Source organism: Anolis sagrei, chromosome 1 (genome assembly GCF_037176765.1).
Source record: "Anolis sagrei isolate rAnoSag1 chromosome 1, rAnoSag1.mat, whole genome shotgun sequence".
Lineage (NCBI taxonomy): Eukaryota > Metazoa > Chordata > Lepidosauria > Squamata > Dactyloidae > Anolis > Anolis sagrei.
Window position 1 is genome coordinate 4,921,179 of NC_090021.1, and position 27,116 is coordinate 4,948,294.

The 27,116-nt window shown below is 45.9% G+C and overlaps 1 protein-coding gene across 12 annotated transcripts in view; it reads right to left on the reverse strand.

Annotated features, from left to right (window-relative positions):
- LOC132782877 (zinc finger protein 135-like) overlaps positions 1 to 27,116 on the reverse strand; it is an 80,003-nt gene that overhangs the window by 42,044 nt on the left and 10,843 nt on the right. For 6 of the 12 annotated variants that reach the window (XM_067473661.1, XM_067473578.1, XM_067473545.1 and 3 more), the window contains one exon: positions 12,294 to 14,850. The exons of 2 other annotated variants lie outside the window; for them this stretch is intronic. In XM_067473661.1, the coding sequence (XP_067329762.1) occupies positions 13,399 to 14,835 (1,437 nt within the window). In that variant the 5' untranslated portion in view covers positions 14,836 to 14,850 and the 3' untranslated portion in view covers positions 12,294 to 13,398. Of the gene's footprint in view, positions 1 to 4,507; positions 4,607 to 12,293; positions 14,851 to 24,832; positions 25,470 to 25,789; positions 25,927 to 27,116 lie in introns of those variants that run through there. 4 more of the 12 variants (XR_010908705.1, XR_010908708.1, XM_067473450.1 and 1 more) reach the window with 3 other exon arrangements.

Here is a 27,116-nt window from a genome sequence, read left to right on the forward strand (position 1 = left end):
TTATAAACACAATATAAAGGGACAACTTCTCTTAATCATGGATAAATGTCCATATTCATTTAGATAAACATAATAGTCCAATCTGTCTGATGATTGAAAGAATCACTTGTAAATGTTTTTGAAGGACTATTTGTGGCATCCAAGGTTGTGTCAGAGAAGTGTTCTATTATTATGTTAATATTAAATCAATGTATAACTAATGCAAGATAGTCAAAGTAATGTTCACATGACTTACATTTCATTAAGTAAACACAGGCTCTGCAGCAGGAGATTCTGTTGCAAGCAAATGCTCTTAATCCTGATGGGCCTTAAATACATGTTACAGATAACAAGTGACATCAAGTTTGTCATTAAGGCCCTGAGGGACCAGGGTTAGAAATTTAAAAGCCTAGAAAGCTTCTCGTTATATCACAATATAACGGTATAGTACAATATAGTAATCTATTTCTATATCTATCTATATAACTATAATAATAAAAGAGTGTTTGTATGTATGTATGAATGTGTGCGGCGGACATAGGTGTATGTGGCAGCTTTCCAATTGGCTGCCACTGTGGTACAATTTGCATATGGTCTCTGATTGGCCAGCCACAACATTCCAACATTCTCAAGTGGCTGAGAGGGGAAAGAAAAGGCACTCTACATCCTGGTGCGGTTTGGAGGAGAATGCACCATGGACTATAGAACTTATAATATCTGCAATCCCTTCCTGACACCATTACAACTGCGAACAATGATGGATCAGGATCACAATTCACACAGTGAGCCCGCATGACCCACTCTACATGCTGGTGCGGTTTGGAAGAATTTTGAGATGGATGATGGGACTTGCAGTAACTTCACTCACTTCCTGAGACCACTGAGACCCTCGCCAATGACTGATCAAGACCAAACTTGGCACACAGAGCCCCCATGACCCTACATCCTTGTGCACTTTTGAGGAGGACAGAACACTAACTAATTAACTAAATTAACTAATTTATGAGGCTATAAAGAAAACTCTGGGATGTGGAATGTGGAAGAACCTCATAGGTGTAGCTGATGGATGATGAAAGCAGCAGCTCCCCTAGCGGCCAGAAAAAAGTTAAATAGCCTCTGTGTACTGTCTGTATTCGTTGTCTGTCAAACTGGCATTGAATGTTTGCCATATATGTGTATACTGTAATCCGCCCTGGGTCCCCTGCCGTGTGAGAAGGGCGGAATATAAAAACTGTAAATAAAATAATAATAAAACATGGATGATGGGACTTCAAGTACCTCCACTCCCTTCCCAAGACTGCTGCAACCCTCATTAATGACCGATCAAGACCAAACTTGGCACAGAGAGCCCCATGACCCACTCTACATCCTGGTGCTGTTTGGAGGACGATGGATAATGGGACTTGCAGTACCTTCACTCACTTCCTGAAACCACAGCGACACTCATCCAAATACCAACAAAGACCAAACTTGGCACAGAGAGCCCCCATGGCCAACTCAACATTCTGGTGATGTTTGGGGGAGAACAGACTATGGATGATGGGACTTGCAGTATCTTCACTAACTTCCTGAGACCACTGCAAGCCATATAAATAACTGATAAAGACCAACCTTGATACACAATTCCTTTCTCAAATAACCTGGGCAGCGCCGGGTCCCCAAGCTAGTATATAATAAAAGAGAGTGTTTGTATGTGGCTGAAGTGCATATACATATACATATATATACATACATACACACACATATATATATATATATATAATAAAAATCAAAGTTTGTATGTGAAGGAGGACAGAGGGAGGACATGGGGTGGAGGAGTTTGTGGCAGCTGATTGGTTGCCACTGTGGTGCTATTTGCATATGGACTCTGATTGGCCAGCCTCAACATTTCAACATTATGAGGTAACAGATAGGGAAAAGAAAAGGGGCCTGAGCCTGTGGCAGCTATCTGATTGGTTGCCACTGAGGTACAATTTGCATATGGTCTCTGATTGGCCAACCTCAACAGGGAGGGGAGAGAGAGAGGGGCAGAGAGAGGATAGGTCTGAGGCTGTCAGGAATGGTTGGAGTTGAAGTCCAAAACACCTTGTGGCCCCCGACAATGACAGAACAAGACCAAACCTGGCACACAGACCCCCCTCACACACACACACACACTACATTCTGGTGCAGTTTGAGGGAGGATGGGCCATGGATGATGGAACTGGCAGTACTTTAACTCACTTCCTTAGAGCACTATGGCCCACACCAATGACGGATCAAGACCAAACATGGCATGCAGAGGCCCAACTGCCCACTTTACAACCTGGTGCATTTCAGGGCAGGATGGGCCACGAATGATGGGATTTGCAGTACCTTCACCCGATTCACTTCCCACAGAACACTGTAGCCCCTACAAATCACAGACCAGGCCCAAACTTGGCACACAGAGTACTCATGGCCCACTCTACATCCTGATGCAGTTCTAAGGGGGATGGACTATGGACGAAGGGATTTGCAGTACTTTCATTCACTTACTGAAACCACTGCGACCCTCATCCAATGACCAATAAAGACCAAACTTGGCACACAGAGCCCCCATGTCCCACTCTACATACTGCTGCAATTTGGAGGAGGATAGACCATGGACGATGGTACTTGCAGTACCTTCACTCACTTCCTTAAAACAATGCAACCATCATCCAATGACCAATAAAGACCAAACGCCATACAGAACCGCCATTACCCACTTTATCAAATAACCCGGGCAGTGCCGGGTCTCCAAGCTAGTATATAATATTGATATTGTACTATGCTAATAATATAATATAGTATATGTATATATATTTTATAAGCCGCTCTGAGTCCCCTTCGGGGTGAGAAACGCGGCATATCAGTGTCATAAATAAATAAATAAATATTCTGTTTTGGACAGACCACATCTGGAATACTGTGTCCAATTCTGGGCACCACAATTGAAGGGAGAGGTTGACTCTAAGCTGGAACGTTTCCAGAGGAGGGTGATTCAAATGATCAAGGGTCTGGAGAACATGCCCTGTGAGGAGCGGCTTAAAGAGCTGGGCATGTTTAGCATGCAGCAGAGAAGGCTGAGGGGAGACATGATGAGAGCCATGTTTTAAGTATGTGAGGGGCTTTGAAACAGAGGCTGGATGGCCATTTGTCGGGGGTGCTTTGAAGGCAATTGTCCTGCTTCTTGGCAGAATGGGGCTGGGCTGGATGATGGCCCACCAGGCCTCTTCCCACTCGAGGATCCTAATCTCCAGGGAAGCAGGAAACAAGCTGCTCCTTCCTCCGCAGGACCTCCCCTGACCTCTTGACCCCTGGCCCTCCTCCTGTCTCCTCTCTCACCTCCCAACAAAGGATTCCCCCAGGCAGTAAGAAGCGACCCCTTGAAACCTGTTAGGCCATCCAATGCTCATGGAGGTGGCCAAGGGCAGCATTCACACTTGCCTCAAGCAGGCCAGAGTGCTTCCTCCCACCCTGGGCATCACTCCACAGGGAAGTTCCAGAAGCATTCTCTCCTGATGTTTCACCCACATCGATGGCTAAAGGCATCCTCAGAGGTTGGGAGGTCTGTTGGGGTTTCTATCCTTGTGGAAGAATTCTTGTCTGCTTGAAGGAAGGGTGAATGTTGCCCTTGCCCACCTTGATGAGCACTGAATAGCCTTGCAGCTTCAAAGCCTGGCTGCTTCCTGCCTGGGGGAATCCTTTGTTGGGAAGTGTTAGCTGGTCCAGATTGCTACTTTATATCTGTGGAATAATGTCCAGGGTGGGAGAAAGAACTCTTGTCTGCTTGAGGGAAGGGTGAATGTTTCCATTGGCCACCTTGACGAGCACTGAATAGGCTTGCAGCTTCAAAGCCTGGCTGCTTCCTGCCTGGGGGAATCCTTTGTTGGGAGGTGTTAGCTGGTCCTGATTGCAACATTATATCTGTGGAATAATGTCAAGGGTGGGAGGAAGAACTCTTGTCTGCTTGTGGGAAGGGGGATAGTTGCCCTTGGCCACCTTGATGAGCACTGAATAGCCCTGCAGCTTCGAAGCCTGGCTGCTTCCTGCCTGGGGGAATCCTTTGTTCGGAGGTGTTAGCTGGTCCTGATTGCAACATTCTATCTGTGGAATAATGTCCAGGGAGGGAAGAAGAACTCTTGTCTGCTTGAGGGAAGGGTGAATGTTGCCCTTGGCCACCTTGATGAGCATTGAATAGCCTTGTAACTTCAAAGCCTGGCTGCTTCCTACCTGAGAGGCGTTAGCTTCCTCCCACCCTTGACAGACATCATTCCACATGGAGATATATTCTACATAACCCTCCCTCGCCTCATTCCCAACAGTTTCCTCTCAACCTCTGAGGAGGCCTTGAGCCAGAGAAGTGGGCGAAACGTCAGGAGAGAGTGCTGCTTCTGGGACAGATGGGCCAGGCAGGCCGGGAAACCCTCCCCACCCCAAAACAAAGCAGGCCTTCTCCACACAACCCAAGCCAGAGATATATATCGGATTAAAGAGAGAGGTGTAGACACCCGCAGATACAGACCGGATCAGAGGAGAAGGCAGGCGCCCAAGGAGAGAGACTTCTTCCGGGAAAATGGCGGCCAGGCTGGTACAGTGACGTCACCCTCCCCCGCGCTCCTGATTGGCCGCCCTCTGGCGCGGCTCATTTGCATCTTTAAAGGGGACGCCGCGGCCTCTTCCCTCCCTCCCTGTGGGACTCCGTTGTGCGCAGGCGCAGCCAGGCCTTCCCTTCTCTGCCTGTTTCCTTCCCGGTTTCCGCTCCGAGGAAGAGCCTCCGAGCCTCCTTCTGTCTCTGGAGAGTCGGGAGGAAAGGGCGGGAAGAGAGAGAGAGAGAGAGATTGGGAAGGGGATTGGGGCTGAAGGGGGCGCTTCCCCGCGTGGCCACTGGGTGGCAGCAAAGGGCTGCGGATGGGAATCTCCAGGCGAGGGCAACCTTCCCTTGTCCACCAGAGGGCGCCAAAGGGAGAGAGAGAATGAGAGAGAGAGAGAGAGAGAGAGATTGGGAAGGAGATTTGGGCTGAAGGGGGCGCTTCCCCGACTGGCCACTTGGTGGCAGCAAAGGGCTGCGGATGGGAATCTCCAGGCGAGGGCAATCTTCCCTTGACCACAAGAGGGCGCCAAAGGGAGAGAGAGAGAGAGAGATTGGGAAGGAGATTGGGGCTGAAGGGGGCGCTTTCCCGCCTGACCACTGGGTGGCAGCAAAGGGCTGCGGATGGGAATCTCCAGGCGAGGGCAGGCCTTCCCTTGTCCACAAGAGGGCGCCAGAGGGAGAGAGAGAGAGAGAGATTGGGAAGGAGAGTGGGGCTGAAGGGGGCGCTTCCCCGACTGGCCACTGGGTGGCAGCAAAGGGCTGCGGATGGGAATCTCCAGGCGAGGGCAATCTTCCCTTGTCCACCAGAGGGCGCCAAAGGGAGAGAGAGAGAGAGAGAGAGAGAGATTTGGAAGGAGATTGGGGCTGAAGGGGGCGCTTCCCCGCCTGGCCACTGGGTGGCAGCAAAGGGCTGCGGATGGGAATCTCCAGGTGAGGGCAATCTTCCCTTGTCCACCAGAGGGCGCCAAAGGGAGAGAGAGAGAGAGAGAGAGATTGGGAAGGAGATTGGGGCTGAAGGGGGCGCTTCCCCGCCTGGCCACTGGGTGGCAGCAAAGGGCTAAGGATGGGAATCTCCAGGCGAGGGCAATCTTCCCTTGTCCACCAGAGGGCGCCAAAGGGAGGGCCCAGATCAAGCATCTCTCCTTCAGCCACAGCCAGGATCATTAGTAATGTTTCTCATCATTATAAATAAATAATAATAATACATAACCATCAATAGGAATCTTTAGGAATGATAATAATAATATTGCATGTCTACATTGTGGGATCCTGGGAGGTGTAGTTTAGCATGGCCCCAGCAATGTCTGGTTTGGACCCTTGTTTTGTTTGTTTGTTTGTTTTTTGTTTTTTTTAATAAATTACTTATTAATCGCCCTCCATCTGAGATGCTCCAGGCGATTTACATTGCAGAAATTATACAGGATAAAACGCATACATACAAATATTAAAATTAACATAGGTATTGTATTGTTGTTTTGAGGCTTCGGCCTGTGTAAGCCGCATCGAGTCCTTCGGGAGATGCTAGCGGGGTACAAATAAAGTTAATAATAATAATAATAATAATAATAATAGGTCAAATGCTCTAGTAAAAAGCCAGGTCTTAAGTGCTAGGATATAATGCCCTAAGTCACGCATGGCTCTCAAATAGGGAGGCAAGGAATTCCATAAGGCAGGGGCAGAAACAGAGAAGGCCCTGCATTGGTGCTCTCCAAGTGCACTTCCCTAGGGCCCGGTATATAGAACAAATCGCGTTGGGATGGTCGTGGCGACCTCCGATGATGGTAGAAGGAGAGGCGGTCTCTAAGATACAATGGGCCCTGGCCATATAAAGTTTTAAAGGTCAGGACCAGCATCTTATACAAACCACGATACTAAGTTGGGAGCCAGTGTAGATGCCGCAGCACTGGTGTTCTATGGCATCTCATGGGCGTTTTTGTGAGTAGCCTGGCTGCAGCATTCTGGACAATACGGAGCTTTTGGGTCGTAGAAATAGGAAGGCCAACATACAAGGCATTACAATAGTCTAGCCTAGATGTGATCGTGGCATGGATGACTGTTGCCAGAGCCTCATCCGACAGGTAAGGTGCCAGTTGTCTCGCTTGTCATAGATGGAAAAAGGCCTGTTTGCTGGCAGCAGCAACCTGAGCCTCCATTGTCAGCTGCAAATCCAAAACGACACCTAGGCTCTTAACGATAGGCGATGGAGATAGAGCAGCGCCATCAAAGGTAGGTAACAGATGGGTCGGACCTATTGGGCGGCCATGCTACAGGATCTAGGTTGGATTACTGTAATGCGCTTTACGTGGGGCTGCCCTTGAAAACGGCTCGGAAATTCCATCTTGTCCAACGAGCAGCGGCCAGAATGTTAACTGGTGCTCCCTACAGAGAGAGGTCAACCCTCCTGTTCAAGGAGCTCCACTGGCTGCCATTTATCTTCCAAGCCCAATTTAAGGTGCAGGTGCTTACCTACAAAGCCCTGAACGGTTTGGGACCACCCTGGTGACCGCATCTCCGTCTACGAACACACGCGTTCACTACGCTCATCTGGAGAGGCCCTGCTCGTGATCCCACCTGCGTCGCAAGCACGTTTGGTGGGGACACGAGACAGGGCCTTTTCCATGGTGGCCCCCCCGTCTCTGGAACACTCTTCCCAAAGATCTTAGACAGGCCCCTACATTGGCAGTCTTCAGAAAGAACTTGAAGACCTGGCTGTTCCGATGTGCCTTTCCCGATTAGGAAATCTCCAATACCAAGTCCCATAAGCACTTTATTGGAATTAAGATTGCTGCACACCGCACACTGCACTTACCCTATAATCCTTACATATCACCTGTCACATCGGCACTTTTTAATCCTGTACCCATTACTCTGGCCTGGCCCAGTTTTATAGTGTCTTGATGTATTGTTTATTGTTTGTGGTTTTGTTGTTTTAATATTGCTTTAATTGTTTTAATTTGCTTTAGGTGTATTGTTATGTTGTGTATTGAGGCCTTGGCCTTTGTAAGCCGCATCGAGTCCTTCGGGAGATGTTAGTGGGGTACAAATCAAGTTTAATAATAATAATGTAATAATAATAACCTCAGTCTTTGCCAGATTCACCTTCAGTCTGCTAGCACGTAGCCAGTTCGACAAAGCCTCCAAGCATAAGGTGAAATTGTCAGGTATTGACATTACTCCAGGCTCCAAGCGCAACAGGAGTTGGGTGTCATCCGCATATTGATAGCAGTCCAGGCCGAATCTCGGAGCCAAACTGGCACTACACCTTCCAAGGGTTCTATATCAAAAAGCTGTACTTTTGCAAGGACTTCTCTGCTTAATCACACCAGGGACTCACCCCACTGCAACGGTGCAATGAAGGCACGCTTTGGCACCGCTTCGGATTGCAGTGGCTCCATGCTGTGGGCTGCTGGGATCTGTAGTTCACCGTGGTCCCATGGCTCTCTGATAGGGGGCGATGCTGGGTGAGCCCCACTCAAACTTTCACGGCTCATTGCTGTGGGATCCTGGGAGTTGTAGTTTGGTAGAGGATGCAAAAGGCCTCTGAAAACTGCACCTCCCAGGCTGCCAAAGCACTGAGTGTGACAGAGGTGCATTTTAGTTATCGACTTGCATGGAAGGCTTGGAGTTGTATTTTGGAGAGACACCCGCACCTTTGGGCATAGGAGGCGAAAGGCCTTGCGAAACTACAACACCCAGGATGGTATTATTATTATTATTATTATTATTATTATTATTAATTGCCTTGGTTCAATGATAGATCAATGACATTACAGGTTCTGCCCCCATGGCCTTTCTCTTTGCTGCCCCCTGGTGGACATGGGAATATTGCACTTTCTTGAGATTCTGATCTGCAGCCCTTTGCTGCCATCCGCTGGCCGGGTGGGGAAGTGCGCCCTTGAGCCATAGAGGAGCCTCTGTGCTGCCACCATGTAGACCAGTGTTTCTCAACCTTCCTAATGCCTCATTAATCCAGTTCTTCATGTTCTGATGACCCCCAACCACAGCATTAATGATGGATCTGGACCAAACTTGGCATGAATAATCAATATGCCCAAATGTGAACACTGGTGGAAATTGAGAAAAAATAGACCTTGACATTTCGGAGTTGTAGTTGCTGGGATTTATAGTTCACATACAATCAAACAGCATTCTGAACTCCACCACGGATAGAATTGGGCCAAGCTTCCCACACAGAACCCCCCATGACCGTGTTTTCTGATGGTCTTTGGCAACCCCTCTGACATCCCCTCTCGACCCCCCCCCCCAGGAGTCCCTATCCCCAGGTTGAGAAATGCTGATCTATAGTGTCTAATATATGAAACTACAACTCCCAGGATAATAGTATTATTATTCATTGCCATGGCTCAATGATAGGTCAGTGATATTACAAGTTTAGCCCTCATGGCCATTCCCTTTGCTGCCCTCTGGTGGACATGAGAATATTGCACTTGCCTTGAGATTCTGATCTGCAGCCTTTTGCTGCCATCAAGTGGCCAAGCGGGGAAGCTGCACATCTATGTTATATTATTATTATTATTATTATTATTATTATTATTATTTTATCCCCCTTCCCCCCCCCCCAAAGGAGGAGAGCAAGAAAGAATAATAAAGGAAGGAAGGAGGGGGAAAGAAATGAAGGAATGAATAATACAGAATTCAAGGAAGAAGGAAGGAAAGAACCCAAAAAAGGAACAAGAGAAGGAATCATTCGTATAATTAGTATGTTTTGGTACAGAAGTGTCTCCTCTTGGAAGGAAGTATTTTGTTATGTTAGCAAGCCAGAAGATCAATTGTCTTTGGCCCTATTGAAAACACATGTCATTGTCAGTAGTTTCAGGAAACTAGACCTTGACATGGCCAGACAGCCTGGAAAACTTACAACAACCCAATAATAATACTGATAATATCTTCTGGGAGTTGTAGTTTTGGAAGGCCTTTCCCCTCCTCTGGCCAAGACGGCAGATTGACATGACATCACTGGGAGACGTCCTCCAGAGGCTTGGGCGGGTGCTCTCGTTACGGAGATTCCACAGATATAATGTTGCAATCAGGACCAGCTAACACTTCCCAACAAAGGATTCCCCAGGCAGGAAGCAGCCAGGCTTTGAAGCTGCAAGGCTATTCAGTGCTCATCAAGCTAGCCAAGGGCAACTATCCCCCTTCCCACAAGCAGGCAAGAGTTCTTCCTCCCACCCTGGACATTATTCCACAAATATAATGTTGCAGTCAGGACCAGCTAACACCTCCCAACAAAAGATTCCCCCAGGCAGGAAGCAGCCAGGGTTTGAAGCTGCAAGGCTATTCAGTGCTCATCAAGGTGGCCAATGGAAACATTCACCCTTCCCTCAAGCAGACAAGAGTTCTTCCTCCCTCCCTGGACATTATTCCACAGATATAATGTTGCAATCAGGACTAGCTAACGCCTCCCAACAAAAGATTCCCCCCCCAGGCAGAAAGCGGCCAGGCTTTGAAGCTGCAGGGCTATTCAGTGCTCATCAAGGTGGCCAAGGGCAACATTCACCCTTCCCACAAGCAGACAAGAGTTCTTTCTCCCTCCCTGGACATTATTCCACAGATATAATGTAGCAATCAGGACCAGCTAACACCTCCCAACAAAGGATTCCCCCAGGCAGGAAGCAGCCAGGGTTTGAAGCTGCAAGGCTATTCAGTGCTCATCAAGGTGGCCAATGGAAACATTCACCCTTCCCTCAAGCAGACAAGAGTTCTTCCTCCCACCCTGGACATTATTCCACAGACATAATGTAGCAATCAGGACCAGCTAACACCTCCCAACAAAGGATTCCCCCAGGCAGGAAGCAGCCAGGGTGACACACAAATCTCTTTTTACATGCCTTCAGAAACAGCCTCAGCTCAGGATGACGTGCCTCTGGATGAATGGATGAGTGCCTGGAGGAGGCCAAGGGCTGCAGGCAGGCAAGCAGGAAGGAAGGAAAGAAGGAAGGTTGGACATTTTACACAGCGCGTGTTTTAATCCGCATTTGTATACCACCTTTCTCAGCCAGAGGCGACTCACACCAATGTTCTTTATAGCAAATCAGTTTATTGAGGATTAATATAGCAACAGCCAAAAGAGGTAAAAAGCATTCAAACAAGTAATAAAGAAATGTCCACAAAACAGTCAGTTGAGCAAAGTAAAATAAGACAGTCAGTTATCAGTTAGAAAACAGGAGGGTTGCAAAAATCCAATCAACAAGTCCACAGGAGTTAGAGTCATTCAGTTCCAAAAGGTTGCAAAGACCAAAGTCCCTTGAAGAAACAGCAGCAAACTTGAACCATTAAATACTTAATGCAGGAGCTTGTAACCAGGGCCAATCACATACAAGAATCTCAGCATGAACATGAATCTCGGGCAGAAGTAAACAGGAATCTTAGCATGAACAAGAAGGCATGGATACCAGACATGTAACAAAAGGCATGGTTACACATGAAAACCAAACGTTGAACTCACTGAAGAGTATAGATCAGGGGTCAGGAACCTTCGGCTCTCCAGGTGTGGTGTCCACCACACCTGGAGAGCCGAAGGTTCCCCATGCCTGGTATAGATTCACAGGCCCTATATTTATTCAGAAAGCCATAGCAAAATTATTCCGTTTCCCTTGGGAAACCTCTCCCTGACCCGTTTTTGCTCTTAAAGTTTTGGACCGTCTTCTACCCCCTTCCAGGTGGCGATGTTGATTGATTTGACTTTTTGACTCTTTGACTTTTCCCATCAAAGAGTGTCTGGGCCTCCCTCGGCTTGCCAATTAGTACATTCCTTTCACTATCACTATGCTTTCCTTAGCACATATCACAAAACCAACACACTCATCCTTCCACATCCCAACCACCACCACCACACAACCCCCAATGCAACATTAATGTGAAACGACAGAGTTCTGTATACTTACAGTTCTAGGATAAAAGCTATACCTCATGTCAAATGCCTCTCTCTATATTATTATCTATATATAAGTAAAAGACACCAACTAAAGCAATGTATGTCCTTCATTCAAATTGGGAGGGATAGCCAATACTCCAGAGGACAGGAGCAGAATTCAAAACGATCTTGACAGATTAGAGAGATGGGCCAAAACTAACAAAATGAAGTTCAACAGTGACAAATGCAAGATACTCCACTTTGGCAGAAAAAATGAAATGCAAAGATACAGAATGGGGGACAATGCCTGGCTCGAGAGCAGTACGTGTGAAAAAGATCTTGGAGTCCTCGTGGACAACAAGTTAAACATGAGCCAACAATGGGATGTGGCGGCAAAAAAAGCCAATGGGATTTTGGCCTGCATCAAGAGGAGCATAGTGTCTAGATCTAAGGAAGTAATGCTACCCCTCTATTCTGCTTTGGTTAGACCACATCTGGAATATTGTGTCCAATTCTGGGCACCACAATTCAAGAGAGATATTGACAAGCTGGAATGTGTCCAGAGGAGGGCGACTAAAATGATCAAGGGTCTGGAGAACAAGCCCTATGAGGAGCGGCTTAGGGAACTGGGCATGTTTAGCCTGAAGAAGAGAAGGCTGAGAGGAGATATGATAGCCATGTATAAATATGTGAGAGGAAGCCACAGGGAGGAGGGAGCAAGCTTGTTTTCTGCTTCCTTGGAAACTAGGACGCAATGGAGCAATGGCTTCAAACTACAAGAGAGGAGATTCCATCTGAACATTAGGAAGAACTTCCTGACTGTGAGAGCCGTTCAGCAGTGGAACTCTCTGCCCCGGAGTGTGGTGGAGGCTCCTTCTTTGGAAGCTTTTAAGCAGAGGCTGGATGGCCATTTGTCAGGGGTGATTTGAATACAATATTCCTGCTTCTTGGCAGAATGGGGTTGGACTGGATGGCCCATGAGGTCTCTTCCAACTCTTTGATTCTATGATTCTATGATTCATTCAAAAAAATAAAAGAATTAACCGGAAAGAACTTTAAACCCCAAAAACCTAAATGACTATACAGAGCATGTGTTGATGGAGAACACCATCCCCAGCCCCTCCCTCCTGTACGAAGGGAAAAATACCAACAGCTGAGAGAGAGGCGGCTTGAGAGAGGGAGGGAAAGGTGGCCCATATATCCCTCTTGTTACCCCCTGCCTCTCTCTTCCCAAAGGATTCAGAGAGAGGGAGAGAGAGAGAGAGAGAGGACCCCTTCCTCCAGATCCACCCCCTTCCTTTCCCTTGCCACTTCCGTTGTGTTTAGATAGCTTAGAAACCAGCTCTTCCTCTTTTCTTTCTTTCCCATTTCTCCAAAATGGGACACAGCAACACGTGGCTGGGTAAAGCTAGTATTATATGATATAGTATTATATTGAATATCTTATATGAGATTGTTTAACCTCTGGTTTGCTAGTTCAACTGTGTCACAAAAGGACGCATGTCTAAAAGGTGTTTCACCAACATGAAAACTCTGGAAAGCTCTATCTGGGAAACTCTCTTTGGGGTCAAACACCACTGTTCTCTCCAGTGTGGATTCTATGTCTATGTAGATTTCTACTCTCAGAGATGCTTTTTCCACACACTATGTGTTTATAGGGTTTCTCCCCAGTGTGATGTGAATGTAGACCTGAACTATGAATGAAGCTATTTCCACACTCCAAGCATATATGTTGCTCCCAAGTGTGAGTCCTTTGATGTCTATGCAGATTTCCATTCTCAGATAATCTTTTTAAACACACACTATGCATTTATAGGGTTTCTCCCAGTGTAAGTTCTTTGATGTGAACGTAAATTTGAACAATGGGTAAAGCTCTGTCATCACTCAGGCCATTTATAGGATTTTCCTTCAGTGTGAATCTTGAACTCTCAGTGCAGCTCTTTCCTCACTCCAAGCATGTATAGGGTTCCTCCCCAGTGACAATCCTTTGATGCGAACATAGACTTCCACTTTGAGAGAAGTTCTGTCCACAATCCAGGCATTTATGGGGTTTATCCCCCATGTGAACCCTTTGGTGTTTATGTAGGTTTGAACTCTGAGTGAAGCTCTTTCCACACTCCAGGCATGTATAGGGTTTCTCCCCAGTGTGAATCCTTCTATGTTTTTCTAGATCAGAAGACCTAGAGAAGCTCTTCTCACACTCCAGGCATGTATAGGGTTTTTCCCCAGTGTGAATCATTTGATGTGAACGTAGACTTGCACTCAAAGTGAAGCTCTTTCCACACTCCAGGCATGTATAGGGTTTCTCCCCACTGTGAGTCCTTTGATGTGAACATAGCTCTGCACTCTCAGCGAAGCTCTTTCCACACTCCAGGCATGTATAAGGCTTTTCCCCCGTGTGACTCCTTTGATGTGAACATAGATTTGAACTCTCAGTGAAGCTCTTTCCACACTCCAGGCATGTATAGGGTTTTTCCCCCGTGTGAGTCCTTTGATGTGAATGTAGATTTGAACTCTGGGTGAAGCTCTTTCCACACTCCAGGCATGTATAGGGTTTCTCCCCCTTGTGAATCCTTTCATGTGAATGTAGATGTGAACTCTGAGAGAAGGTCTTTCCACACTCCAGGCATGTATAGGGTTTCTCCCTAGTGTGAACCCTTTGATGTGAACGTAGACTTCCACCCCTACTGAAGCTCTGCCCACACTCCAGGCATGTATGGGGTTTCCACCCCATGTGTATCATTTGATGTGAACGTAGACTTGAACTCTCGGAGAAGCTCTTTCCACACTCCAGGCATGTATAGGGTTTTTCCCCTGTGTGACTCCTTTGATGTGAAAGTAGATTTGAACTCTGAGTGAAGCTCTTTCCACACTCCAGGCATGTGTAGGGTTTCTCCCCCTTGTGAATCCTTTGATGTTTATGTAAAGTTGAACTATGAGTGAAGCTCTGCCCACACTCCAGGCATGTATAGGGTTTCTCCCCAGTGTGAATCCTTTCATGTGAACGTAGATTTCCACTCCTACTGAAGCTCTGCCCACACTCCAGGCATGTATAGGGCTTTTCCCCAGTGTGAATCATTTGATGTCTACGTAGATCTGAACTCTCAGAGAAGCTCTGCCCACACTCTAGGCATTTATAGAGTTTCTCCCCCGTGTGAGTCCTTTGATGTTGCTTGAAATGACTCCTCTGAGCGAAACTCTTCCCATATTCCAGGCATATGGACGCTTTCTCCTTCATGTCAGCCATGATATGGGTGTTTAATTGCAATACAGAAGCTTCAGTCATCTTTTTTCCTTCCTTATCTGTATGTGAGGTCAAGATTTCAGCAAGACCATCACCTAGATTATTGATTTCATTGCTGCATCCAAGGTGTGGCTCCATAGAATCTTCATTGACCTGGTTAAGAAAGAAGCAAAAGATCAAGGGTGAAGGCGAGAAGCTTTCTTTACCCCCATGATTTCCCCCTTTCTCTTCATGGGTCAGGTTGAAAATGTGAATACCCAGGACATCAGAGTCTTCAGAGGTTCTGTTGGACAATGAAGCAAGTGGAGTGTCTCTATCCCTGTGGAATAATGTCCAGGGTGGAGAAAGAACCCTTGTCTGCTTGAAGCAGGTATGAATGGCCCAGCATTTCTGCATTTTCAGATAAGATTCTGTGTCCAGCACTCAGAAACAAGCAATCAGGTGCCAGTTAACACCTCCCAAACAGAGGGTGCCTCCAGGCAACAGGGGCCAGGCCACCTCTCTGCAGATATCCTCACTGATTGACTCTGCAGACTTCATGGCTACTCCAATGCTAATTCAAACTTTCTAATTGCAACATTCACCCTTCCTTCAAGCAAACAAGGTTTCTTTTTCCCACCCTGGATATTATTCCACAGGAATATATACACTACTCCACTTGCTTCACTGCCAAGAGAACCTCTGAAGGTACCATTAGCCACAGATGCAGGGGAAACATCAGGAGAGAATGCTGCTGGAACATGATTAGACAAGCCCAAAAATGTACAGCAACCCAGTGATTCTGGCCATGAAAGCCTTCAACAAGACATTATTAAAAACATGCTTCGTTCATAGATATTTATCCCCCAGCGGTCAGTTAAAGGTCTGCTAAAGAGTACAACAACTGCAAAAACTGTCAATGTAAGATGGATTGCTTTGCCAGAGAGTATATGCAAGATACTCCACTTTGGCAGGAAAAAAGAAATGCAAAGATACAGAATGGAGGATGCCTAGCTCGAGAGAAGTACGTGTGAAAAAGATCTTGGAGTCCTCGTGGACAACAAGTTAAACATGAGCCAACAATGTGATGTGGCGGCAAAAAAAGCCAATGGGATTTTGGCCTGCATCAAGAGGAGCATAGTGTCTAGATCTAGGGAAGTAATGCTACCCCTCTATTCCGCTTTGGTTAGACCACACCTGGAATATTGTGTCCAATTCTGGGCACCACAATTCAAGAGAGATATTGACAAGCTGGAATGTGTCCAGAGGAGGGCGACTAAAATGATCAAGGGTCTGGAGAACAAGCCCTATGAGGAGCAGCTAAAGGAGCTGGGCATGTTTAGCCTGAAGAAGAGAAGGCTGAGAGGGGATATGATAGCCATTTATAAATATGTGAGAGGAAGCCACAGAGAGGAGGGAGCAAGCTTGTTTTCTGCTTCCTTGGAGACTAGGACGCGGAACAATGGCTTCAAACTAATGTTCCATCTGAACATTAGGAAGAACTTCCTGACTGTGAGAGCCGTTCAGCAGTGGAACTCTCTGCCCCGGAGTCTGGTGGAGGCTCCTTCTTTGGAAGCTTTTAAACAGAGGCTGGATGGCCTTCTGTCAGGGGTGATTTGAATGCAATATTCCTGCTTTTTGGCAGGGGGTTGGACTGGATGGCCCATGAGGTCTCTTCCAACTCTTTGATTCTATGATTCTATATTGACACTGAAAGGGTTAAACAGTCAAGCCTTTAATGAACTGTGAAGATGTGACCCTGAGTTTGCCTTGAACGAGTAGGGAGGATCCAGAGATAAGGTTCTGTTCGTCCTTCTTACTTCGGTGTGCATTTTGCCTTGTTCCTGTCTGTTTGGTTGGATGTAAATGCGAATGTGTGCTGCATATTTGATCTACTCAGTAAAGCTAAATGTTTGCTTTTACTGAAGCCTCAAAGTGTGCATTCTTCCAAGCTTCAAAGCTTCTGTCGCACTCTGACAAAGGGTTATGGGCCCTTATTTGAAGCTACAACTGGAGCTGTAGTTTGGACTGGAGACTGGAGCCTGCTTCTACGGAGAACCAGCAGAGCTGTGAGCGGGGCGTGCTGGACCCAGTTTGATGGTCAGACGCGTGAAGCAGTAAAGCCATAAAGCTGGTAAGCAGAGGGGAGACTGCCAGATGCCACTGAAGGTGTGTTCATGAGTCAGCAGCTGGGCTTAACTTTGGAGTGCGAGGGTCTCCTGGAGGTGAGAATGGCTGCTTCAAACCCTTTGACTGTAAGTGAGAAGCTGAATGACCATAATTACAAACAGTGGTCTGTGTTCATGCAGCATTTGCTGGCAAGAGATGGATTACAAAAGACTATTTTGGGAACGGAAGTGGATCAAGACAAGAATCAGAGGGGGTTATCGAGCCAGATTCTTTGTTTGATGCCAGACCAATTGGTTCATGTACAGAATTTGCATACTGCTCAAGAAGTCTGGGAAGCTCTTCGTAATGTTCATCAGCGAGAGAGCACACTTGGTAAAATGATTTGGACCAAAAGATTGTACAGAGTTGAATTAGATGAAGGAGGAGATGGGAGAATACATGTTAAGAGAATGAAAGAACCTCTGAGGATGCGTGCCATAGATGCAGGCGAAACGTCAGGAGAAATGCCTCTAGAACATGGCTCTATAGCCGGAAATACCCACAAGAACCTAATGAAAGAACTGTTTATGGAGTGCCAAACTAGAGGTGTCCAGATTAGCGGTGAACATCAAGCTTATATTATGATGTCTTCTTTGACGAAAGAATGGGACCATTTATTGTATTCTTTGCAAGCTGTGCGAGCTCAAGACCTCACATTGGATCTAGTTTGTTCCAGGATTCTGGAGGAGGAAGACAGATGCTTGTTTGAAAGAGAGCAGCATGGAGGCTGCAAGTATGAAGGGGAGTCGCCACAGACGTAGCTAAAGAAGGAGCCTGTTCTTGCAAGTGTCCGTGTTTCAGCTGTGAGGAGATGCTATTCTTGAAACAAGCCTGGACATCTGGCCAGAGATTGCAGAGTCAAGAAAAGTCAACCCAGAGGGAACTACGCCTGAGGGGGCTTCAACAGAGGAAGAGGCCGTGGTGGTGAATCATCAAACTTTCCTGGAGCCAGACTAATGATGGCAGCCACGGGAGGTGCTATAGACAAGGCTCTAAGTGAAGATGATACTGAAAGTGACATGAACTGTGCAGAATATGTGAATAAGGACTTAAATGTACTTTTACATGACTCATGTGCACATTTTTTCACAGGGTAATGGGACATGTAAGCTTTCGTGGTCTGGAGAAATTAGCTAATGTATGTCCTGAGTTAAAGATGCTGAAGTGTGATAACTATTTGGACTGTGCGGTGTGTAACAAGCGAAGGTCACAGCATATCCTGTGCTAAAAAGAAGTAAGATGAAGGCTAGTAGGCCTTTTGAGGTTGTTCATGCTGACTTGGCAGAGTCTTTTCCAGAAAGTGAAGGGGGAGCCAAGTATTTCTTTTACATAGTAGATAGATTCACCAGATATGGGTTTGTGTACAATTTGAAAAATAAAAGTGATGCTTTCTTCATGTTCAAATTCAGATGGTTGAGAGGGCTTTTCCTCACAAAGTGGCTTCTTTGGTCACGGATAGAGGTGGGGAGTTTTGTGGCAATGATTTTCAAAATTGGCTTGTAGAGACTGGCATCCAACATAAGACCACCAACCCATATACTCCAGCGAAAAACGGACTAGCCGGAAGACATATAGGCATAATTAAGAACATGAAGGAGTGCATGTTTAAAGATGCCGAGGCACCCAGTAATCTATGGGGAGAAGCCATCATACTGCTAATTATGTATTGAATAGAGTGTGGTGTTCAGCAATAGAACAGACCCCATTCTTTGCCTTGTATGGTAGGCCACCCAATCTAAAGGATTTTTGAGCAATTTGCATATGTACTAATTCCAGCCCAACAGAGAAGGAAGGGTCAACAAAAATGTCGGAAGTTGCGTTTTACTGGGTATGAAGGAAATAAATATCGTTTTTACGCAGGGAATGGAAGAATAATCCTTTCCAGGAGTGCTAATTTTGAAACGCATAGTGGATGGGAAAGGATACACTGTGATAAAGAAGTGTTTATTCAATTTGGTCAAAAAGATGAGGAAACTAGAGATACAAATGTGAATGTTGAAGAAGAGGATTCGTTATCGGATAGTGAGGAAGTGTCAAATGTTCCTTCATCACGTTTTAGACTTAGGGATAAAAAGAAGAAAGGGAGACCTGAATCTAGTGATGAAGAAACTAGTGGTGCTGAGAGCATAGTTTTGAAAAGGAGCAGAAGGCTTAGAAAGCCACCAGATCGATATGGCGAGCCTGTGCTTTATCAGGCTACAGGAAATTTGTTACTAGATGAGGAGCCTGAATGTTACAAACAAGCTATTGAAAGTGTTGATGCAGAGGAATGGCAAGCAGCTATGGACAATGAATATAATTCCATGATGCAACAACACGTGTTTGAAATTGTAGATAGACCTAAGGCTCAAAAGGTAGTGGATTGTAGATGGGTTTACAAAAGGAAGGTGCTTGCTGATGGTAGTCAGAAATATAAAGACACGTTAGTTGCCAAAGGATTCACACAAGTAAAGTTTGAAAATTATGATAAAACTTTTGCTCCCACTGCAAGGCCAGAAAGCCTAACACTGGCAGCTAAAAGACAATTGGACATTAGACATTTTGATTTCGAAACCGCTTATCTCAATGCGAATTTAAAAGAAAACATTTATATGGAGCAAGCACCAGGTTTTAGATCTAGAGCTGAGATTAAAGTCTGCCTTCTTCATAAAGCCATTTATGGTTTACGACAGTCAGCTCGGTGCTCGAATCTTTGTGTACATGAAGAACTGTGTCGTCTTGGATTCAAAAGAAGCATCGCTGGTGCATGTGTACATACTAGGGGTGTTAATGATGAATGGATTGATCTTCTGCTTTACGTAGATGATGTCTGTGTCCTAGCTAAAGGTTTTGATAGAATCATAGAATCAAAGAGTTGGAAGAGACCTCATGGGCCATCCAGTCCAACCCCCTACCAAGAAGTAGGAATATTGCATTCAAATCACCCCTGACAGATGGCCATCCAGCCTCTGTTTAAAACCTTCCAAAGAAGGAGCCTCCACCACACTCCAGGGCAGAGAGTTCCACTGCTGAACGGCTATCACAGTCAGGAAGATCTTCCTCATGTTCAGATGGAATCTCCTTTCTTATAGTTTGAAGCCATTGCTCTGCGTCCTAGTCTCCAAGGAAGCAGAAAACAAGCTTTCTCCCTCCTCCCTGTGACTTCCTCTCACATATTTATACATGGCTATTATATCTCCTCTCAGCTTTCTCTTCTGAAGGCTAAACATGTCCAGCTCCTTAAGATGCTCCTCATAGGGCTTGTTCTCCAGACCCTTGATCATTTTAGTCGCCCTCCTCTGGATACATTCCAGCTTGTCAATATCTCTCTTGAATTGTGGTGCCCAGAATTGGACACAATATTCCAGGTATGGTCTAACCAAAGCAGAATAGAGGGGTAGCATGACTTCCCTAGATCTAGACCAGGGGTCCTCAAAGTTTTTAAACCGGGGGCCAGTTCACTGTCCCTCAGACCGTGGAGGGTCGGACAATAGTTTTTTTTAAAAAAATAATTAAAAATTCCTATGCACATTGCACATATCTTATTTTGCTGTGTGGAAGGGCCCTTAGAGGGGGTTCTTTCTAGCCCTCTTTAGGCAGTAATTCCAGGAGCAGAGAATGGGAAATCTTCCTATTTCTAGTCTGAACAAAATCTGGCTACTAGTATTAAAAAAAAAACTCTAAAATTATAACTGTAAATAAAAAACAACACTCAAACACAGGAAAACTCCAGACAAGAAACAATCAGGGCCAGCTAATCACCTCTCAACAAAGGATTCTCCCAAAAAACGGTCAGGCTATGAAATGGTAATCAAGGTGGCTAATTGAAACATTCATACCTACCTCCAACAGACAAGAGTTCTTTCTCCCACCCTGGATCTTCCACAATTTTCCTAGTTAAAGGTTTTCCTCTGACAGTTGTGTCTGACTCTGGGGTGTGGTGTTCATCTGCATTTCTAAGTCGAAGAGCCAGCGTTGTCCATAGACATCTCCACGGTCATGTGGCCGGCATGACTGCATGGAGCGCCGGGGTAGCCTCCCTTGGCTGGCTCACGCTGCCCATTGGGCCCAATGGGCAGCGTAAGCCTGCCAAGGGAGGAGCAGCCCTGCGCGTAAAGCACTTCACGGAGGCCATGCGGAGCAGCTGCCCTCGGCTGGCTCACGCTGCCCATCGGGCCTGACAGATAGCGTGAGCCAGCCAAGGGAGAGGCACTGTGGGGGGGGGGCACTCCCCCTCCGTGGGTCAGATAAGTGCCCTTGGCAGGCCGGAAGTGGCACGCGGCCCATAGTTTGAGGACCCCTGATCTAGACACTATGCTCCTATTGATGCAGGCCAAAATCCCATTGGCTTTTTTTGATGCCACATCACATTGTTGGCTCATGTTTAACTTGACCATGACAATTCCAAGATCTTTTTCACACGAACTGCTCTCAAGCCAGGCATCGTCCCCCATTCTGTATCTTTGCATTTTGTTTTTTCTGCCTAAGTGGAGTATCTTGCATTTGTCACTATTGAACTTCATTTTGTTAGTTTTGGCCCATCTCTCCAATCTGTCAAGATCATTTTGAATTTTGCTCCTGTCCTCGGGAGTATTGGCTCTCCCTCTCAATTTGGTGTTGCCTGAAAATTTGATGATCATGTCTTCTAGCCCTTCATCTAAGTCATTAATAAAGATGTTGAACAGGACCGGGCCCAGGACGGAACCCTGCGGCACTCTGCTCGTCACTTCTTTCCGGGATGAAGAGGAAGCATTGATGAGAATAACCCTCTGGGTTCATCCATTTAACCAATTACAGATCCGTCAGTTGTCAGAACAAGAAGATAAACTTGTTTTTGCTAGAGAGTGGAAGCAAGATTCAGTACCACCAGTACAGGATTGGGTGGAAAAAATCAGAGAAATAAAGGACATGGACGAATTGACTTTTTCGTTGAAGAAAAATACAGGCATTATAATGAAAAGAACGAATTGGGACAATTTTCATGACTATCTGGACAATTTGCAAAAATAAAAAACAAGACAGACAGGTTTATTATCTTTAATAAAGAATTTTATATATATTTTTGAATAATAAGAATATTTTATCCAAGAAGATGGAATGAATGTCACCTTTTTTTCTGTGTGTGAATGTATTTTTGTAGTTTATATATTTTTTAAAAATCTTTTTTTTTAGGGTTTATTTAGGATGTCCTTTTTACTTTTTACTTTACTGGCCTTTCCCTTTCTCTTTTTTCTTCTTCACTTTTCTACACCTTATTGTTCTCATTCTTTCGTTGTATTCTATATAAAAATCTAATAAAATTTCTTTTTTTAAAAAAAAAAACAATTACAGATCCATCTAAACGTAGTTTTGCCTAGCCCACATTGGACTATTTTCCACAACAAGCTGGCTTCAGGAAAGGCAAAAGCTGCACATCGCAAGTGCTGAACCTGACTCGGCACATAGAAGATGGCTTTGAAAGGCAGCAGATCACAGGAGCTGTCTTCATAGACCTGTCAGTGGCTTATCATACTGTGAACCACTGCTGCCTCCTCCTGAGAAAAATGTATAATATCACAAAGGACGACCACCTCACCCGTCCCATACGAAACCTGCTACAAAACAGGAGTTTTTTTTGTTGAGTTCCAGGGTCAGAGAAGCAGATGGCGGAAACAGAAGAATAGCCTGCTTCAGGGGAGCGTGCTTGCCCCATCCATGTTCAACATTTACACAAACTACCAGCCACTGCCAGAAGGGACAGAGAGCTTCATCTATGCTGATGATCGTGCCATTACCGCTCAAGCAGGGAGCTTTGAGATGGTAGAACAGAAGCTCTCCAAAGATCTAGGTGCTCTTACTGCCTACTACAGGGAAAACCAGCTGATCCCAACCCATCTAAAACACAGACATGTGCCTTTCACCTTAAGAACAGATAAGCATCCCGAGCTCTGAGGATTACCTGGGAAGGAATCCCACTGGAGCATTGCAGCGCACCCAAATACCTGGGAGTCACTCTGGACCGTGCTCTGACCTACAAGAAGCACTTCCTGAATATTAAGCAAAACGTGGGTGGTAGAAACAATATCATACAAAAGCTGACAGGCACAACCTGGGGATCACGACCAGACACAGTGAAGACATCTGCCCTTGTGCTATGCTACTCTGTTGCTGAGCATGCATGCCCAGTGTGGAACACATCTCACTGCGTAAAACAGTGGATGTGCCTCTGAATAAGACATGACACATTATCACAAGGTGTCTGCACCCTACACCACTGGAGAAACTACACTGTTTAGCCGGTATTGCACCACCTGACATCCGCCGGGGAATAGCAACTAATAGTGAAAGGATCAAGGCAGTGATATCTCCAGCTCATCCCTTGTTTGGGTATCAGACAGCACATCAGCGACTTAAATCAAGAAATAGTTTTCTAAGATGTAGAGAGACACTCGCTGGAACACCTCAGCAAGTGAGAGTCCAAAAGTGGCAGGCTCAAACCCAGAACCTCAATCAATGACTATTTTTTTATCATGTCATCAGCAACCATACCATTGTATTACATTTCTAACAGAACAAAACAAACGAACAGATTAAAAAAAACACACAGATTTTGCAAACAAACAAGCAAAACACAAAGTTTGCAGGCTTGGTAGTTGATTAAATGTCCTTTGACCAGTATCTGGCCACTTGGAGTGCCTCTGGTGTTGCCGCAAGGAGGTCCTCCATTGTGCATGTGGAAGGCTCAGGTTGCATTGCAGCAGGTGGTCAGTGGTTTGTTCTTCTCCGCACTCGCATGCCGTGGATTCCACCCTGTAGCCCCATTTCTTAAGATTGGCTCTGCATCTCATGGTGCCGGAGCGCAGTCTGTTCAGCGCCTTCCAAGTCGCCCAGTCTTCTGTGTGCCCAGGGTGGAGTCTCTCATCTGGTATCACCCACGGATTGAGGTGCTGGGTTTGGGCCTGCCACTTTTGGACTCTCGCTTGCTGAAGTGTTCCAGCAAGTGTCTCTGTAGATCTAAGAAAACTATGTCTTGATTTAAGTTGTTGACGTGCTGGCTGATACCCAAACAAGGGATGAGCTGGAGATGTCTCTGCCTTGGTCCTTTCATTATTGGCTGCTACTTCCCGGCGGATGTCAGGTGGTGCAATACCGGCTAAGCAGTGTAATTTCTCCAGTGGTATCAATGACTGATACCAAATGTGAGACTCCCCCCTGGGCACACAGAAAACTGGGCAATTTGGAAGGCGCTGAACAGACTGCGCTCTGGCACCACAAGATGCAAAGCCAACCTCAAGAAATGGGGCTACAAAGTAGAATCCATGACATGCGAGTGTGGAGAAGAGCAAACCACTGACCACCTGCTGCAATGCAACCTGAGCCCTGCCACATGCACAAGGGAGGCCCTTCTTGCGGCAACACCAGAGGCACTCCAAGTGGCCAGATACTGGTCAAAGGACATTTAATCAACTACCAAGCCTGCAAACTTTGCGTTTTGCTTGTTTGTTTGTTAAAAATGCAATACAAATGTTTGGTTGCTCCTGACATGATAAATAAATAAATCAGATCATCCCATTGATTTCATTGGGTTGAACAGAAAAGCGGGCAGAAAGGAATGGTTCTTTCCAGTATTAAATAGTAATGGGTTTCCCTGAATTACCAGGATCAGATGAGATAGATAAGTGATTCTCAACCAGGGGACTGGAACCCCGGGGGGGGGGGGGATTCAGAGGGGTCACCAAAGACCGTCTGAAAACATATATTTCTGATGGCCTTAGGAACCCATTTGGAAGAGAAGGCTGAAATTCTCTCTGCCTGTACTTCTCTTCCTTTTTGGTGACTGAAGACGAATCCTGCCACCAAAAGCTCTCCTCTGCTGTGATTGGCTGGCCTCTCAGCCAAAGGGCATCCAGCAACTCACACTGAGGACAATCCATTCAAATGCCTGGAGTGTGGAAAAGGCTTTATTCAGAAGGCAGACCTCACTCAGCATCAAGCAATTCACATGGGGGAGAAACCATTCAAATGCCCGGAGTGTGGAAAAGGCTTTATTCTGAAGTTACACCTCACTCGGCATCAAGCAACTCACACTGGGGAGAAACCATTCAAATGCCCGGAGTGTGGAAAAGGCTTTATTCGGAAGGCAGAGCTCACTAAGCATCAAGCAACTCACACTCAGGTAGGGGGCAGGCCCTCCAGCAAGCCAAGAAAGGCGCAGGCGGTGTTCTGCTGTCGATTTAACCACTCTGTGGTTCTCACAAAATCTTGTTCTTTCCCTTTGCTTGCATCCAATGTGTTACTTCAAAGAGCCTGTAGATATCATCCAATAAGAAGTTCAAGTTTTAGAGCAGTCTGAAACAATATGTTTGTTGTTCTCCAGGTGAGTTTTGAGGAGGTGGCTGTGGATTTCACAGAAGAAGAGTGGGCTCTGTTGGACCCATGCCAAAGGACCCTTCATCAGAAGGTGATGGAGGAGAATTTGGAACTCCTGTCCTCTCTGGGTAAGGCTCTCCCTGTCTTGTGCTTAGTCAGCTCGCATAAAACCAGAATTCTTTGTATTATATTATATATTATATTGATATTAAAGCAGTCAGAATTCTTTTCTTCTAATCCTGTTGACTTCTGATGTCTCTTTCCAGGAAGCACTTGTGGAAACAATTCCTCGTCATCTAAGTGTTTGGAGGGGAAAAAAAGATTCAGTCAAAAGGCCTTCCTCTCCTGTTCCCAATCAGATCACACAAGGAAGAAACCATTTCATTGTTGGATATGCCGAAAGGGTTTCATTTTGAAGAGTTTCCTCCTTTGTCATCAAACAACTCACGCCGGGAGGAAACTATTCAAATGCCCGGAGTGTGGAAAAGGCTTTATTCTGAAGTCACACCTCACTCGGCATCAAGCAACTCACACTGGGGAGAAACCATTCAAATGTCCAGAGTGTGGAAAAGGCTTTATTCGGAAGGCAGAGCTCACTAAGCATCAAGCAACTCACACTCAGGTAGGGGTCAGGCCCTCCAGCAAGCCAAGAAAGGCACAGGCGGTGTTCTGCTGTCGATTTAACCACTCTGTGGTTCTCACAAAATCTTGTTCTTTCCCTTTGCTTGCATCCAATGTGTTACTTCAAAGAGCCTGTAGATATCATCCAATAAGAAGTTCAAGTTTTAGAGCAGTCTAAAAGCCCCGCCTCTCAAACAAAGCAGTTAATTTTTAAACTCAGGAAGCCCCGCCTCTCAAACAAAGCAGTTAATTTTTAAACTCAGGAAGCTCCGCCTCTCAAACAAAGCAGCACTGAAAGCAGTTAAATTTAAACAAAGCTTATCCTGAAGCAGAAGGAAACAAAATGGATTCCTGCTTCCTCATCTTCTGTGGAAAGCCCAGCTTCCCCTTGGGTTCAGACGCTGGTTTATATAGGATAACCAGGAAGCCCCGCCTCTCAAACAAGCCAGTTAATTTTTAAACTCAGGAAGCCCCGCCTCTCAAACAAAGCAGTTAATTTTTAAACTCAGGAAGCCCCGCCTCTCAAACAAAGCAGTTAATTTTTAAACTCAGGAAGCCCCGCCTCTCAAACAAAGCAGTTAATTTTTAAACTCAGGAAGCCCCGCCTCTCAAACAAAGCAGTTAATTTTTAAACTCAGGAAGCCCCATCTCTCAAACAAAGCAGCACTGAAAGCAGTTAAATTTAAACAAAGCTTATCCTGAAGCAGAAGGAAACAAAATGGATTCCTGCTTCCTCAACTTCTGTGGAAAGCCCAGCTGCCCCTTGGGTTCAGACGCTGGTTTATATAGGATAACCAGGAAGCCCCGCCTCTCAAACAAAGCAGTTAATTTTTAAACTCAGGAAGCCCCGCCTCTCAAACAAAGCAGTTAATTTTTAAACTCAGGAAGCCCCGCCTCTCAAACAAAGCAGTTAATTTTTTAACTCAGGAAGCCCCGCCTCTCAAACAAAGCAGCACTGAAAGCAGTTAAATTTAAACAAAGCTTATCCTGAAGCAGAAGGAAACAAAATGGATTCCTGCTTCCTCAACTTCTGTGGAAAGCCCAGCTGCTCCTTGGGTTCAGACACTGGTTTATATAGAATTTATTCCCTTCAACACCCTTGCAGGCCAACTCCCTAACTGCAATTTAAAAGGCCCCTGTTTTCATTTGTTTTCCCATAGATAGCTACTGGGAGTGATGTAACATTACTCCCAGTCACCCTTTTGGGAAGGTCACAAATATGGAACTGTTTTTTCAATGATAGAGGCTCTAGAGTAGGGGTCCCCGAACTTTTTAAACCGAGGGCCAGATCACAGTCCCTCAAACTGTTGGAGGGCCGGATT